This window comes from Oryza sativa, chromosome 4 (assembly GCF_034140825.1).
Source record: "Oryza sativa Japonica Group chromosome 4, ASM3414082v1".
In the NCBI taxonomy this organism is placed as follows: Eukaryota; Viridiplantae; Streptophyta; class Magnoliopsida; order Poales; family Poaceae; genus Oryza; species Oryza sativa.
Window position 1 is genome coordinate 25020022 of NC_089038.1, and position 14895 is coordinate 25034916.

Consider the following 14895-nt stretch of genomic DNA (forward strand, 5'->3'; position numbering starts at 1 on the left):
TTCGGAATTGATCCCAGTACATGACATCTCCGGTACCCTTTCATTGCATTTATACAACTACAGCTGCTATAGCAGCTGTGTTTCTTATACCATAGTTGTACTATAGGTGCATCTTCAGCAATTTGAGCTGAACATGTTCACAATTTTGAGCGGATTCTTTATAATATATCGATTAACTTCTTATGTCGTGCGATCAAATTTTGACCTTCTAAGTAGAGTTATTTTCCACTGTTTTTGGTGACCCCATATACCAGCTATAGAAAGATACAAATCCAAAAGACCTAGTAAGATGACTTTTTGAGTGGACAAAGGTACTAATAAAAGTTTTAGATTGCATCTTTGTTGGAGTTGTTTGCAGTGGGATGTAGGTTGGGCAAGAGTGCACACAACTATTGGCTTATCATTTGCTCTTATATTATTGTTTCATATCCTTTTGTAAAAGCTAGGTGAAACCCTACGCGTTGATGCGGGCATTTAGTATGATAACAAATATAAATAATGTGTAATATAGCTAGATGACGTAAGCTTACATAAGTTGATGTGATTTACAATAATTTAAATAGTATATAAAATAACGATTCAAATGTAAAATTAAAGTGATGTAGCTTTGTAAGAGAAGAAAATAAGGGAGATAATTTGCATCATAGATTAATTATCTATGGGCAAAAAACAATTGAGGTGATATGACTTAATAAGAGAAAAAAAAGGAAGGAGATAATTTGGACCATAGATTAATTATATAAGGGCTACAAACAATTGATATGATGAACTCAAGTAAGTTTTTAGGGTTTTCTTAAACAAATTTTACTGTTTTAGGATCTATTAGATAGAGTTTGCCTTTTGTACATAGAGGTAGATTTATTTCGAGTTTGTCTTTTCTATCTCTTCGTTGATGTCTATTTGTTAGGTGGATCCTCCACGGAGACCTATAAAGGTTTGTCTATTGGGTTGCTGATGATTCAATCCGTGGCACTGGTAGTATTGATTGCTAACATGTCACAGGAACGGAGATGTCAGATGATGCTTAGTCATGTTCTTTGTGTGTGCTTGCGTTTTTCAACGGTGTTATTGTGCTTGTCTATTCACGTTGCAGCAATCCAACATATGGAGCTCTTTATCTTTTTTGTGAGGTTTTATACTTCTTGTTCTTGTGACAACAAGGTTATAGTTATATTTCTTATTCCATCCGTCCCACATAGACCTTGTTTCTAGAAATTCTAGAACAAATCAGTAGTGCGGCGAATTGATCAAATGTTTCTCATTAATTCATGGTTACAATTCTTATGTTCTAGTTTAAATGTGTATCTGGAGCATGTATAACTTAGAATTAAACACCTCGTGGACGGCGGCCAGCGGGGGAGGCCACGCGCTGCTCCTCCGCCGCCCACCGACAGCTCCTCCCCCACCACTGCCGCGTTGCCCGTTGCCGCCTTCATCGCTGACGCCTGCCACCGAGGCTGGTGCCTCGCAGAGAAGGGACATAGAAGGGAGAGAGAGAAGAGGGGAAAAGAGAGAGGAGGTTGATGTGGCCTCGCTGACATGTAGGGTCCATGTGGATCGCACGTTGACTCAGCCGCCACATCGGATAAATCGGGTTCAAAACCACCGAATGACCTAATGTGAACGGTTTTGTAAATTGAGAGATACCATATATCTAGTTTTACGGTTGAGGTTAACTCAATAACAAGTTGAGGCATCTTGGGTGTACTTTTTACCTTTAGCATAATCGAACAAGGATGCTAACATGGCATACAAACCTTTCCGGGCTCCACATATGTCCACGGGCCGACTTGTGACTTGGAGCACGTACGAGTGCACGACACGGACCGAGCCTGAACTCTGATGAAGTCGACTCTCAAAAAGGGTCCGTCTCCTCCGGAAAACAGAACACGGCTCGGTGGAGAAAACCGAAAAGAGGAAAAAGAAAAAAAGAAAGAAAAAGAAGAAAAATCCTAGGGCTAGCCTCCGCAGACACACGCCATCCGAAATTCCCGTATCCTCTCGAGTCTCGTCTTCCTCGGCGCCGCCCCATCTCAGCCGGACACCGCGGCGGCGGCGGCGGCGGACAGGCTGTTCGCGCAGAACCGGCCGGGACGCATTGTTCCGTCGGTCGCGCGATCCAGGCCGGAGGAGAGGGGAGGAAGGAGGGGGTGGGTGAGTCAACCCCTCTCTCTCTCTGATCGGAGGTGGTAGCCCTCCTCCTCGTCGCCGGGAGGCGGCTGATGCGGCGCCCATGGCCACGGCGGTGCTCACCTACCTGCAGAGCCTGTGGCCGCTCTCCGCTCTCCTGAGGGAGGACGACCTGCGGGCGTCCGCGCGGCTGCTGCGGGGCGTCCCCGTGCCGGAGGAGACGAAGCAGTTCGTGCTCGCGCTCCGCGACCGCGAGCCCGGCTCCGGCTCGCGCGGGGGCGTGATCTACATCCTCGCGGCGCAGAACCTGTCCGAGCGGTCGGCCTCCGACGCCGACTCCCTGATCAGGCGGGTGCGCCCCGCCGCCGTGGTCACGCAGCTCGCGCACACGGCGGCCGACGACGTCCGGGCCGAGGAGGAGTGCCTCGAGGGCGGCGGGGCCGGCGGCGTCCCGGCGTCCCCGTTCCAGGTGATCAAGAGGTGCGTCACGGAGAAGAGGAGCAAGGATCAGTACGTCAAGGCGGCGGCGTGCCAGGTCTTGCAGGAGATTTTCGGGGTCGGGTTCTACGGCCATGTCTTGGCCGCGAAGAGAGCCGCGGAGGAGACGGGCTCGTGTTTTCTTTTGCTCGAGTCTCCGTATGAGAGGAATTGCAATGGCGGCGCATCGGGTGGCCAATCTACCATGGAAGAAGGCTCAGGTCAGCAATTGGCGAGTCGCTGCTCGCTCGCTCAAAGTTCAACGGATGATGGCACGGGTGGACAGTCACAGGGTAGCTGCTTGCTCACTCAGAGCACCAGTTCAATCGTAAGCTCGCATGTCAGGAAGATATGCCTTGTGGATGACATTGGGGGACAACTCGTGAAGTCGCTAGCGCCGACCGTTAATTTGTTGATGTCCCAGGCTATCTCTTCTGATGGTGTTTCAGAGTGCAAACTGGCTGAATGCAAGCCATCGGACAGATACGAGGCTCCACCTTTTGCACAGACTGTTTATCCGTTGCTTGCTGATCTTTATGATATATTTGTGGACATTCCGTCAATTGGAAAAGCTATGGCTTCTGCTCAGGAATTGCTCAGACAAGTTCATGATGGGAAGCCAATTTCCACTGAAATGCTGTCTGATGTGTATGTATTTAGGATCGCAATAGAAGCCCTCAGGATAGGTTTAAACAACGCAGGAAGAAGCCACATTGACACCAGAGATAATCATGGTTCAAAAAAATTGGATTTTTCAGAACTCAACTCTGAGGAGAAATGCCATATTCTTCTTGTGCAAGCCCTCAGAAGCCAGGTTAGGGAGTTTGGTTCTGTGGTGGCTGTAGTCGATGCCAGTTGCTTAGCTGGAATAAGGAGACACTGGGATACCCCTGTTCCTTCAGAGATTGCACAATTAGCCAGCAGTTGCTTCAAGCAATACGGCAATAAAAATGACAGTGAGGACAATGAGCTGCCATCATCAGTTGACAGCACAGATAAAAAGAGTTGGGTAGCTGAGAAACCTGTGGTCGTAGTTGGTGCAGGAGGAACAGCGATTCTGGGCTTTTCATCTTTATCAAAAACTGTACAGGCATCTGCCTTTCTTAAGCTGGCTCCCTATAAAACACCGGTGGTCCTGAAGTATGGCTTAATACAGCTGCAAAGGCATGCTTCCATCGTGTTAAGCAAGGTCCTATCGAATGGGGTTTTTAGTGCTAGTTCAAACGCATCCGTTTTACAATTCACAGCTTCATCGGAGAAGATTCGAGCAGTTACTCACACTGTAATTTCATCAGCAAAGAGAACTAGCTTGATGGCTATGCGAACTTCGTTCTACGAAATAATGCAGAAGAGGCAAAAACAACCTTTCAGGATCACTCCTTGGGCAACATTTGGTTGCAGCATGGCTGCATGCGCTGGTCTCCTGATGCATGGAGACGGGATTGAGTGTGCTGCTGAGGTCGCACCTTCTGTTCCCATGATTGCCACTCTGGGACGTGGTCTTGAGATCCTGCGCCTCACATCGCAGGAAGTGAGGCAAACAAGGGGCCAACATATAAAGGAAGCTTTGGGCGCGCTGATGAGCAACTTAAAGAAAACAGCAAAATAAAGACATAACAAAAAAATAACTGAGACTGTATAGATTTCCATCATGCAATTTTGTTGTTAGATAGATTTTTTTTTGTTACCTCTGTACAGTGCATTCTTCTTGCTTTTACTGAGGTAATCGAATTCCTACAATGTGTTTTGGGGCGGTTCTACTTCTGGAGCATTTCATCCATATCAGCCCACCAACCTTCTGTACATACATGTATACAACATATGCCTAATTGACATCTCTAATGCTTTCTTCGGGATCATCTTTAATGCTTTAGTAACTCTTATTGAATCAGTGCTGATACCGATAAGAATGTGATGCAGCTATCTGTAATGTTCTAAGTGAAATACCACCTGGAGATACTGCCACATGGACAGTAATGCTTATCTTTTGTGAATCATCGTCTTGGCTGTTCTATTTGTGTTTATATTTTCCCAGGCCTGGTTCAGCCTTGTGAATTTGCATATCTCTGATTGCCCCATTCATTTGCTCACTCAATGTTGTCTTCAAGCTTATCTGTGTACTTGACTGCCCTTTTCTTTATTATAAACAATTATGGTTGCTCATTGTTGATTTTGAGCTAAGGACAAGTGGTCAATAGTATCCATTGTGATATGCACTTGTGTTACATATAATAGTGTATAAACATTTGTCTCATGGTTACAAAACAATGTGGAAAGAAAAAGCATCCTTGTGACCTTAGTTGCTAAAAATTGGCGGATGCCGCCTATACAAAAGTAAGGGGCCTCGCCCATCTGTAACACATTTACTTCCCATTTCTTCAGACAGTTGCTGCTTTGAGGGTGAGAAAATCAGAAATTTGGTTTGTGTAGAAATCTGGCTGGATCGAGTTGTCAGGGCTCTGAAGCATCTGTACAGAAGTGACACCTGCAAAATGCATCCAACACTTGGTGCTTGTACTAACATAAAATCAGCAGAGCATGCATAGTTCAGAAGGAGAGGAGGATCAAGGAACCTGAAAGGACCAGAAGAGTTTTGCAACCTCCGTTTTGGCCAAACAAGATGTCGGTATCCAAACGGTCACCAACCATGCATATCTGGGATGTTGTGATCCCAAACCTGCCACAGAGGTAAACGAGAAGAAAGGTAAGAATCTGAAACCATCCATCCAGCTACATTTCTGATACCGATGGATGAAACATGACTGCTGCTGAGACAGTTGGCCTCTCACTTCTTTGCCAGGTAGTCCATCATGAATGTTGACGGCTTCCCGACAACGAGCGGTTCTTGTTTAGTTGAACCAAGAATTGCACCAACCATTGACCCTCCACCTGGTGAAGGCAAAATCTTCATCATCTTAAGCATTTATCCATCATATTCTAATGTAGGAAGAGCTGGAATGCCTGACTAACCTGCCCACTCTTGGGCATCAGTAAGATGGGTGACGGCGTCCCGGTTTGTGGCAATGAAAAGGCACCCTGGATTCTCACGAATGCACAGTGTCCCGTACCTTCAGAAGTTGATTAGTTGTAACTTGTAAGTTAGCAAATCTTTTGTATTGGTTTTGGTTAATGCCAAACTTATTTACATGAACACGAGAGCTAAGATGTGATTTGGCAACACAGGCAGACAGCATTGGTCAACATTGGTAAAGAACTGCAATCATCAATTCATCATCTGAGGCATCTTGCATGCATCAATTATCAAATGGATGCATGATTATGATAGAACTACTAATCTGATTCTGCTTGCCTTACATATATGTTCATGTCTTCTTGACAATGGAGGAAAGAAGAAGAAACTTACTGTACTTTGTAGTAGTTAAAATAGCGATCGAATCCCACAACAACTGCTCCAACCTGTGACAAATCCAAATGGTTCTCAGTGCAATGATCGCATTTTACTGCAAACCAAAGTAGGGATCGTAGTTACATCTTTGTCATGTTCCATGTAAAATCCAGGCTTCAGCTCTATCTTCTTGTCTCCATCAGACTGCAAGATGATTGTTATGTGTGTTAATCTGTCCCAGGAATGCAGCACTGAACATGGGTTCAGAAATTTTATAACTTACTGGCCCGCCGAGGTACTGAAATCCAGCCAGCTCCAGCTCCTTCAGAATCCCGTCCTCTCCAATCACATAAACCTGAACAATAAAAATGTTAACCTTGCGCAAATATTATTTGCCAAAATTGCTGAACATGAACAGTAAAAATGGTAACGTTGTGCGCGTATCTTTGCACCAAAACATGTTAAAACTTCTGAAGATGATGATATAGATTAGATACCTTCTTGTCTTTGGGGAAATCGATGGACTGCAGGTACGCGGCAGCTGCGAACGACGAAGCGAAGATCTCTTCCTGCGTAGAGCGTTCCAGGCTCATCAGACCAGATTGGTTGGACAAGAAAATTTGGCAAAGAAAAATTGGCAGTTCATGGCATGAATCCTACCTCATTGACGTTTAGTCCCAGCGTCTCAAACTTCTTCCCGTATTGCTTCCTCGACTTGGTCGAGTTGTTCGTCACGAACACCAGCCTCTTGCCCTGCAACGCCACAACCCCATCATCATCAGCTTCAACTCCAGCAGATTGCTAATGCTAAGTTGGACTCGGAGTTCGAGAAGATCATTGCAGTTTGCGACGGACCTTTGATCTGAGCATGTCGAGCGTCTCCGGCACTCCGTCGATCAGCTTGTCGCCCTTCCAAATCACACCTACGCAAACAAAAAGAACGCGAAATTCATAACAAAATCACAATCAATCAAACCATCGAGCGATCAGTGTGCCATCTCACCGTCGCAATCGAATATGAACGTCTCGACGGAGTCGATGAGCGCGTCGGCGTTCTCCAGCTTCGCCGCGGGGACCGCGCCGGCCGCCGCCATCACGGACCTCCTCCTGGCAGCACAGCGCTGACCGGCCACCGGAGAAGAAACGGAGACCAATCCACCTCCCCGGCGGTACTGGCTCCTCCCGAAGGTCGGGGAGGACGGCGCCTGCTGCGGCGAGGGCGAGGCGGCGGAGGTGGAGGGGAGGAAGGTGGGGGAGGCGCGCGTCAGGAGCATCGCGGCTGCTGCTGCTGCTGCTGCTACGTGCGTTTTTGTTTATCCGGTGGCGTCTGTTTGGTTGGTTGGTGTCGTTTCGGTTTCGGCGAATGTAACGGTCACGTAGGAGTATGTGTAGTGTAGCAAGGGAGGCTGCTGCTGCTCATGTGGCGACGATGATTTGTGGCTGGGAGCAGAGGGAGGAGGGATCAGGGATTTGGGGTGTGGCCGGCTAGTGTTGTGGCTGTCAATAGGCACATTGGCACGGCGTCTGTGAGGCTCAGGTGAGACCGTGAGGAGAGGAAGCAATCAAGCAACATGTCCGGTCCGGCATATCAATGTACCAAATGGTCTGTTCGATAGAACTTTAACTTTTTTAAATTTAGCTTCAGAAGTTAAGTCTGTAGTGGAATCGTACAGCAGTCTAAACTCCTAAACTCAGCTCCATTTCTTTAGTTCATTTTGTAAGAACGCTCCACCTAGCTCCATTTTCATTTTAGGTGAAGCTAAAACTGTTTGACTGTGTTTTAGTTCTAGGAGAGTTGAAGCTGAAACTGTGCTAAACAGGCACTTATTGTTACTTGGGATTTAGCATTTGAAAGAAGCTCACGTACTCCCTTTGTAAAAAAAAAGATAAGATATCCCAATACAAAGAACTGGACATGAACAAATTTTTCATTTTTCGTGCGCATACTTCTTAACGAACTAAACTATACATTTTTTTTTAAAAAAAAACTACCGAAAAATTGCTTTAAGTAATCATATTAATCTATTTTTAAGTTTAAAATAATTAATACTCAATTAATCTAAATTAATGGCTCACGATACTATTTTTGTCTCCCCTCAAACACACTTTAATGCTCTCTTTGGAACATAAATTTTTGGTGAGAGATAATATGATGCCACCAAATTCTTACTCATAGGTACAAGTAGGTACTTCTAGAAATTGTACAGAATTTACTTGTGCTAGGTTAGATGACAAACAGGGACTACAAAAGCCTGCTACATGTACAAATAAATTTCTGCTAATTTTATTGGTGTAGTTTTCATGCTATGTTTGGAATAGATGAATTTTAGTAAGAGCCGATATGCCTTCTTACCTGCAGGTTACACGTGAAATCGGAGGTGTTATATAATATACTTGCTCCGTCCCTAAATATTTGACGCCGTTGACTTTTTTAAATATGTTTGACCGTTTGTCTTATTTAAAAACTTTTGTGAAATATGTAAAACTATACGTATACATAAAAGTATATTTAACAATGAATCAAATGATAGGAAAAGAATTAATCCTTACTTAAATTTTTTTGAATAAGACGAATAGTCAAACATGTTTTAAAAAGTCAACAACGTCAAATATTTAGGGAAGGAGGGAGTACTATTTTGTTTGTTCAACAAAAAAAATTTTCATGTATAACAACATGTGGGTTTGCAATTAAAAGATTTTGTAAGCCTGCTTTGGTATAGTTTTCATATTGGTTTGTATACGTCAGGTGTTGCTTATGATGAATTTAATTTACTAATAAACAGTAGACCTTTTGACATAAAAATACAGTAGATCGATCATTTGTGTATTTGTTTTTAAAAAATATTTATATAATTCAATTAGACGTTGAATGGTAGTTAATGCCACACTGTGTGCCATTTTCTAACCCTTTTGTGTTATAAATTATTATATTATGATTTTTCTACTTATAAATATTGCATTATGTTTCATTTGGCTTAATTTACTTACATGGTTGGGGCTTGGAAGCCAACAAGTGTTGGCTAAACTTCTCTGCAGTTTGCACTCGATATGTTTGAGAGGAATAAGATGTGATCCACACGATTAATCTTTTTGAAACTCATCATCACAATATCGGTGAATATTCTCGATTTCTCCTTTGGCTCTATCCCCATTTCTCTATATTTTTTAATCGTAATTTGAGGTATCTTTTATTATTGTGTGTACACACACCCCTTATCAGTCTGTCTTCTGTTTCGTAACTTCTGCTAGTTTTTTCGTTGCTTTTAATTTGTTTGTAGTTGCTTCATGGAAGAGTTTTTTCGTTGCTTTTAATTTGTTTGTAGTTGCTTTTCTAGTCTTTGTAGTCGTCTCCCATTTGTAGATGAGAAAGATGAACTGTGGTTGGTTTCTCATTATATTAGTTGGATGTTTGACTTGTAAATCCTGAATTTGTTGTGCTCCAGTCGTTTACTTATGTTCAGTTGTCATTATTGTAAGCTCTTCTGAATTTTGTTGAGTCTTGACTTTTTTCACCAGTACTTTGGTGTAAAAGGTTATCCTTTTATATCATCCTTAATTTTTTGTTGCTTCTTTGTACGCGTCATGTGCTTTTTTCATGAGTTGAATATTAATTTGAGCCCCTCTCCGCCGCCCCCTAAGGCTTTTGATTGTGGTTTTGTTCTTTTCCTCCCTCTGTTAGACCATTGCTTTTGAACTCTTCTTAGTTTCTTCACAGTATTGTTCAACCTTTTTGAATTTCTTTCGATTGGGTCAATGGAGTAATTCAACCAGGAGCTAACTATCCATACCTTGCCGTCTTCAATTTATATAGCATTTTATTTGTTCTTGTTCTTTTTATTTCATTATCTATGCCAACTATTGTATTTATTTGAGGTGCACCTGACGCCCAAGAGGTTGAACCTGAACGACATGCATCTCCACCAAAGCTATTTACCTAGTGAGTGTCGCTCAACTTTTGCTCTACCAAATTCTTCATTCGATGAAAATGCATGATGTTGGTGGTTTGAAGGTTTCTGTGCTAGGGAAAACCATAAGGGAAAAAAATTACCGTAAGAGAGCGCGGCAACAAGTGTTGGGTATATTGAGCTGGGAAGTCATGACAGTGGATGTTGGAAATATGAGGTGTTTTGCCATGCTATCTAGCTACTACTAGTAGAACCATTCTAGATCATTGTTTTTTAATCCAATGGATCATATTTATTATATTACTGGTAGTAGAATATTATTTTTCTACTGGTGGTAGAATTTATAAATCAATGTTGGATATCATTTTTCTAGCACGAAAATACTGGTAGTATAAAATTACCACTATTTTTTGATTTTTTTTTGAAAAAGATTACCTCCACTATTATCACTAGCTTGTTCCTATTCTCTGGAAAAAGAGCACCGTAAAATATTAGTTGTTCTTGTTCTCTTGGTTGGGACGTGGAGAGTTGTTTGTAGATCGAGTTGAAAGTTGGATCATCCATGAAGTTTTTTTATGTGTAAATCATTGGAGTATGCTTTTGTGTTGCAACTTGTTTATACATATACTCCATATGGAATGTTGAACGCAAGGCCATGGCCACCGTACCTGGCAAAGGCCTGCCCGTCAAATATAATCAAAGGTAACTGTAATATTATTCAATTTAAAGCACCAGGGCACATATAGTTTAGGATCGGATGCTCCCCACTTTCTGCTAGAATAGGTCCTTCAATGTATTATGTATAGAATCTATTCTACGTTGAAAAGAGATTTCCTCATAACAAAAAATAATCACTACACTATGCTAAAAATGCGTTTTTTTTCCCAGCCACACTTAGTGCTCTAATAGTAATAATTACGTACTTAGCCAACTATAGCAATATATGGCTGTACATATTGAGCTATACAGTGGTGTATAGTATATGTACAGAATCTATTCTACGTTGACACTAGACAAGTTTTATCTCATAACCAAAAAAAAAATCACTACATTATGTTAAAACATGTGTTATTTTTCTCAGCCACACTTAGTGCTCTAGTACACCTCATAATTACGTTAGCCAACTTTAGCAATATGGCTGTACACGTTGAGCTATAGTGATATACAATAATGTCAAACTTGCTGCATCCAAGTATGGCAAGGTATTGCTATACATTGCCACATACGATAGGCTTTTACTCCTTCATTAAATGCGTCCACCTAGTACCAAATCACTTTCAGCTTTCAAATCTCAAACTCTTTAAATTCCCAGCCTTGAATCCACCTGACCTGTGCCTCGTACTCCCATAATCCCATTTCGCATCCGGTTCTAGCTTTCCTTGGCTTCCCATTTCCTCGATCTCCAGCGATGTCGCTCGCCGACGACCTGGCCGCCGTCGAGCGCGGCGGCCACATGGTGCCATCGAAGGCGGCGGGTGTCGACGGCGACGGGGAGCCGCGGCGGACGGGCACCATGTGGACGGCGAGCGCGCACATCATCACGGCGGTGATCGGGTCCGGCGTGCTGTCGCTGGCGTGGGGCGTCGCGCAGCTGGGGTGGGTGGCCGGCCCCGCGGTGATGCTGCTGTTCGGCGCCGTCATCTACTGCTGCTCCGTGCTCCTCGTCGAGTGCTACCGCACCGGCGACCCGTACACCGGCCAGCGCAACCGCACCTACATGGACGCCGTCCGCGCCAACCTCGGCGGGACCAAGGTGAGGCTCTGCGGCGTGCTGCAGTTCGCCAACTTCTTCGGCGTCTGCGTCGGCATCACCATCGCCTCCTCCATCAGCATGCTGTACAGTAAACCAAAACCCTTTCTCTGATCTCTCTCCGCCGCCGGCGCCGCGCGCCACATCTCGCCGTGAATCTTTACGCTTTCTTTCTTCGCTTCTTGTGCGTGCGCGCGCGCGCGCGCGACGCGGCGAACGGCGGCGAGCAGGGCGATCAAGAGGGCGGGGTGCTTCCACGTGAGAGGGCACGACCAGAGGGAGGCGTGCGGCGGCTCGAGCCGGCCGTACATGGTGGTGTACGGCGCGCTGCAGGTCGTGTTCTCGCAGATCCCCAACCTCCACAAGATGTGGTGGCTCTCCACGCTCGCCTCCGCCATGTCGCTGTCCTACTCCGCCATCGGCATCGCCCTCGGCGTCGCGCAGATCGTAGGTGAGTGAGGAGCGAGGGGCTCGTTGTTTCGTTGTGGTTTTTTTGAAGTGCTTGACATGTTTGAGATCGAGTTTGCAGCGAACGGGGGAATCAGGGGCACCATCACGGGCGTCTTCGTCGGCGCCGGCGCCGGCGTCACCTCGATGCAGAAGGTTTGGCGGAGCTTCCAGGCGTTCGGGAACATCGCGTTCGCATACGGCTTCTCGTTCATCCTCCTCGAGATCCATGCAAGTCACCGTTCATCCGGATATCACTAATTCAGTATCCCGTTTGATCTTTCTTGATTGCTTATTACTATGCATGTGTGTTTGTGTTCGATATGTTCCATTCAGGACACGGTGAAGCCGGTGGCGCCGCCGTCGACGGAGACGAAGGTGATGAGGAAAGCGGTGGCGGTGAGCGTGGCGACGACGACGGCGGTGTACCTGATGTGCGGGTGCGTCGGGTACGCGGCGTTCGGGAACGACTCGCCGGACAACCTCCTCACCGGGTTCGGGTTCTTCGAGCCCTTCTGGCTGCTCGACCTCGCCAACGCCGGCGTCGTGGTGCACCTCGTAGGCACGTACCAGGTGGTGGCGCAGCCGGTGTTCGCGTTCCTCGACGGGCGCGCCGCGGCGGGCGCGTGGCCCGGGAGCGCGGCGCTGGGCAAGAGGAGGCGGGTGCTCCGCGTGGGCTCCCTGGCCGAGATCGAGGTGAGCCCGTTCCGTCTGGCGTGGCGCACGGCGTTCGTGTGCGTGACCACGGCGGCGTCCACGCTGCTCCCGTTCTTCGGCTCCATGGTGGGGCTCATCGGCGCGGCGTCGTTCTGGCCGCTCACCGTCTACTTCCCCGTGGAGATGTACATCGCGCAGCGCCGGGTGCCGCGGGGGAGCGCGCAGTGGCTGTCCCTCCAGGCGCTCAGCGCCGGGTGCCTCGTCGTGTCCGTCGCCGCCTCGGCGGGATCCATCGCCGGCGTCGTGGAGGCGTTCAAGGCGCACAACCCGTTCTGCTGGACGTGCTGAATCATCTGAGGCCTTGTTCGTTTAATTCTAAGAAAAAAAGAGAGGTTGGAGGAACTGAAAGGAAGTAATTTCACATCACAATACATATGAAATACTCCCTCCGTCCCACAATATAAGGAATTTTGATTTTTTGTTTGTAACGTTTGACCACTCGTCTTATTTAAAATTTTAAATAAGATGAGTGGTCAAACGTTACAAACAAAAACTTAAAATCCCTTATATTATGGGACGAAGGGAGTAAATCCCTTCAAATCCCATCAATCCCATGAGAGGGATTAAACGAATCAAGCCTGATAGTCAAAACTGACCACCTGAGCCAGAACTTGTATCGAATCTTGTACTGTCTAATATTGCAAATTCGCAACTGCAAACAGTAAGATGCTACTAGCAAAGTAATAGTAGCAAAGTACTAGCAATTAGCAACTCGTGTAGTCGAACGTGTGTCAATTGCTCGTGTTCAGTTCAGAGTAGAGTTCAGAGAGCGTTGATGGGCTAGGGCTACTAAAATTTAAGGCCTAGCATGGCACGAGGTGGCGAGGGGCCCAGCCCATCAGTACTCCTGTTATTTCCCCCATTTTAGGCCCAGCCCATCAGTACCATCTCTTCTTTTTCCATTGAGTAAATTTCAGAAAACTGTAACTTTAGTGATAAATGTATCAGTTTGCTGCAACTTTAGCGACATGTTTCAGTTTGCTGCAACAATAGCACGGAAAATTATCATAAAATTGCAATTTTTATGTTATATGCTGCTACAGTTGTCACATATATGTACTGTAGCAGCATATAACGTAAAAGTTACAGTTTTGTGATAATTTTCCACGCTATTGTTACAGCAAACTGAACATGTCGCTAATGTTGTAGCAAACTGATAGTTTTGTTTGCAGTTTTAAATTTACTCTTTTCCATTTTACTCTCTCCTCGAACACTCTCGATGGCTCGATCTGAACATCAGGCACGAGAGACGAGAGCGTCATGGCATCACTCTCAAGCACCACCTCTCTCTCCGCCATGCAGTGGCGGAGCGGCGAGGCGGCATCCGCTCCGGGCAAGACGGCGGATGGAGGTGCGTCCTTTTATACTTCCGTGTACGAGAGGAGAGAGAGAGAGAGTTGGGGGCATTGAGGTGAGGTGGGTGCTGTCTGGACTCTCGGGCACAGGGGGCGTCGCGCCACGCACGCTTGGTGTTTGAGGAAATGCCCGCGCTGACCAATAGATGACTGGTCAATCGGCGACGTGATCTGATGGAGACTAATGGAGTTCGCAATCTATTTCAGACTTGCAAAGTCTGCATTTTTGCGATTACTGTGTCAGTAACTCCAATGGCCGTAGCAAAATTACCCATAAAGTGCGGCTGTTTGATTTTAGGCATAATGACGAAAGAACTGGGGGGGGGGGATGGGTTGACTTTTTCTTCCTTACAGGCTACTGCAGATTCTATCCTCTTCTTTTACCTGGAGTGTGGAAGAACTCTGTGGGTGCCTGGGTGGCGTTCAGCTGAGCTAGTACGTTAATGTTCTGTATGTTTGTATTTCAGCTTCTGGGTCTCGGCACACCCAGAAGGTTGTACGTTTTTGTTTAGAAGTTTTGATTGTGTCGTGTTTGTACTGTTTTATCCTTCGTTCTTAGTAAAATTCTAATGCAAAAAAAGTACGAGGTACCATGCGCCTCCAATATTTGGAAAAATATAAACTTCCTCTATCCAAAGTCCAAACTTGTATAGGTCTGTTTCATCTGGCAATAGGACAAGGAGGCATTGAAAATGATTTAATCATCCCCTGATTATATATCAAAGTGTTCCAAAAAATCTCTATCTTGCTTAAAATTTCTCTAAATCT

At 45.6% G+C, this 14895-nt stretch overlaps 3 protein-coding genes across 3 annotated transcripts; 2 read left to right on the forward strand and 1 right to left on the reverse strand.

Moving 5' to 3' along the window:
- The first annotated feature begins 1977 nt into the window (after window positions 1-1977).
- LOC4336244 (uncharacterized) lies at window positions 1978-4466 on the forward strand. Its single transcript, XM_015781301.3, has one exon. It carries the CDS (start codon window positions 2234-2236, stop codon window positions 4214-4216), a length of 1983 nt encoding a protein of 660 aa, XP_015636787.1. The 5' UTR covers window positions 1978-2233; the 3' UTR covers window positions 4217-4466.
- Window positions 4467-4795: 329 nt separating this feature from the next.
- Window positions 4796-7400, reverse strand: LOC4336245 (phosphoglycolate phosphatase 1A, chloroplastic). The gene is made up of 11 exons (XM_015781302.3): window positions 6957-7400; window positions 6809-6876; window positions 6614-6706; window positions 6451-6522; window positions 6237-6308; window positions 6098-6157; window positions 5972-6024; window positions 5578-5675; window positions 5397-5496; window positions 5181-5284; window positions 4796-5092 (listed from the first exon to the last, which is right to left on the reverse strand). The coding sequence occupies exons 1-11, from the start codon at window positions 7225-7227 to the stop codon at window positions 4986-4988; spliced, it is 1098 nt and encodes a 365-aa protein (XP_015636788.1). The 5' UTR covers window positions 7228-7400; the 3' UTR covers window positions 4796-4985.
- Window positions 7401-11125: 3725 nt separating this feature from the next.
- Window positions 11126-13491, forward strand: LOC4336246 (amino acid permease 3). Its single transcript, XM_015780608.3, has 4 exons — window positions 11126-11694; window positions 11839-12059; window positions 12138-12286; window positions 12392-13491. Exons 1-4 carry the CDS (start codon window positions 11267-11269, stop codon window positions 13058-13060), a joined length of 1467 nt encoding a protein of 488 aa, XP_015636094.1. The 5' UTR covers window positions 11126-11266; the 3' UTR covers window positions 13061-13491.
- Window positions 13492-14895: the final 1404 nt, after the last annotated feature.

What these genes read in the sequence shown, in the direction of transcription:
- LOC4336245 (XM_015781302.3), bottom strand. Translation starts at nt 7,227, where the DNA reads ATGCTCCTGACGCGCGCCTCCCCCACCTTCCTCCCCTCCACCTCCGCC. An exon ending in TCGACATGCTCAGATCAAAG is followed by an intron (nt 6,707 to 6,808) that starts GTCCGTCGCAAA and finishes GTGGCGTTGCAG; the next exon opens with GGCAAGAGGCTGGTGTTCGT. An exon ending in TGGGACTAAACGTCAATGAG is followed by an intron (nt 6,523 to 6,613) that starts GTAGGATTCATG and finishes CGCTCTACGCAG; the next exon opens with GAAGAGATCTTCGCTTCGTC.
- LOC4336246 (XM_015780608.3), top strand. Translation starts at nt 11,267, where the DNA reads ATGTCGCTCGCCGACGACCTGGCCGCCGTCGAGCGCGGCGGCCACATG. An exon ending in GCCTCCTCCATCAGCATGCT is followed by an intron (nt 11,695 to 11,838) that starts GTACAGTAAACC and finishes GGCGGCGAGCAG; the next exon opens with GGCGATCAAGAGGGCGGGGT. An exon ending in CGGCGTCGCGCAGATCGTAG is followed by an intron (nt 12,060 to 12,137) that starts GTGAGTGAGGAG and finishes TCGAGTTTGCAG; the next exon opens with CGAACGGGGGAATCAGGGGC.
- LOC4336244 (XM_015781301.3), top strand. Translation starts at nt 2,234, where the DNA reads ATGGCCACGGCGGTGCTCACCTACCTGCAGAGCCTGTGGCCGCTCTCC.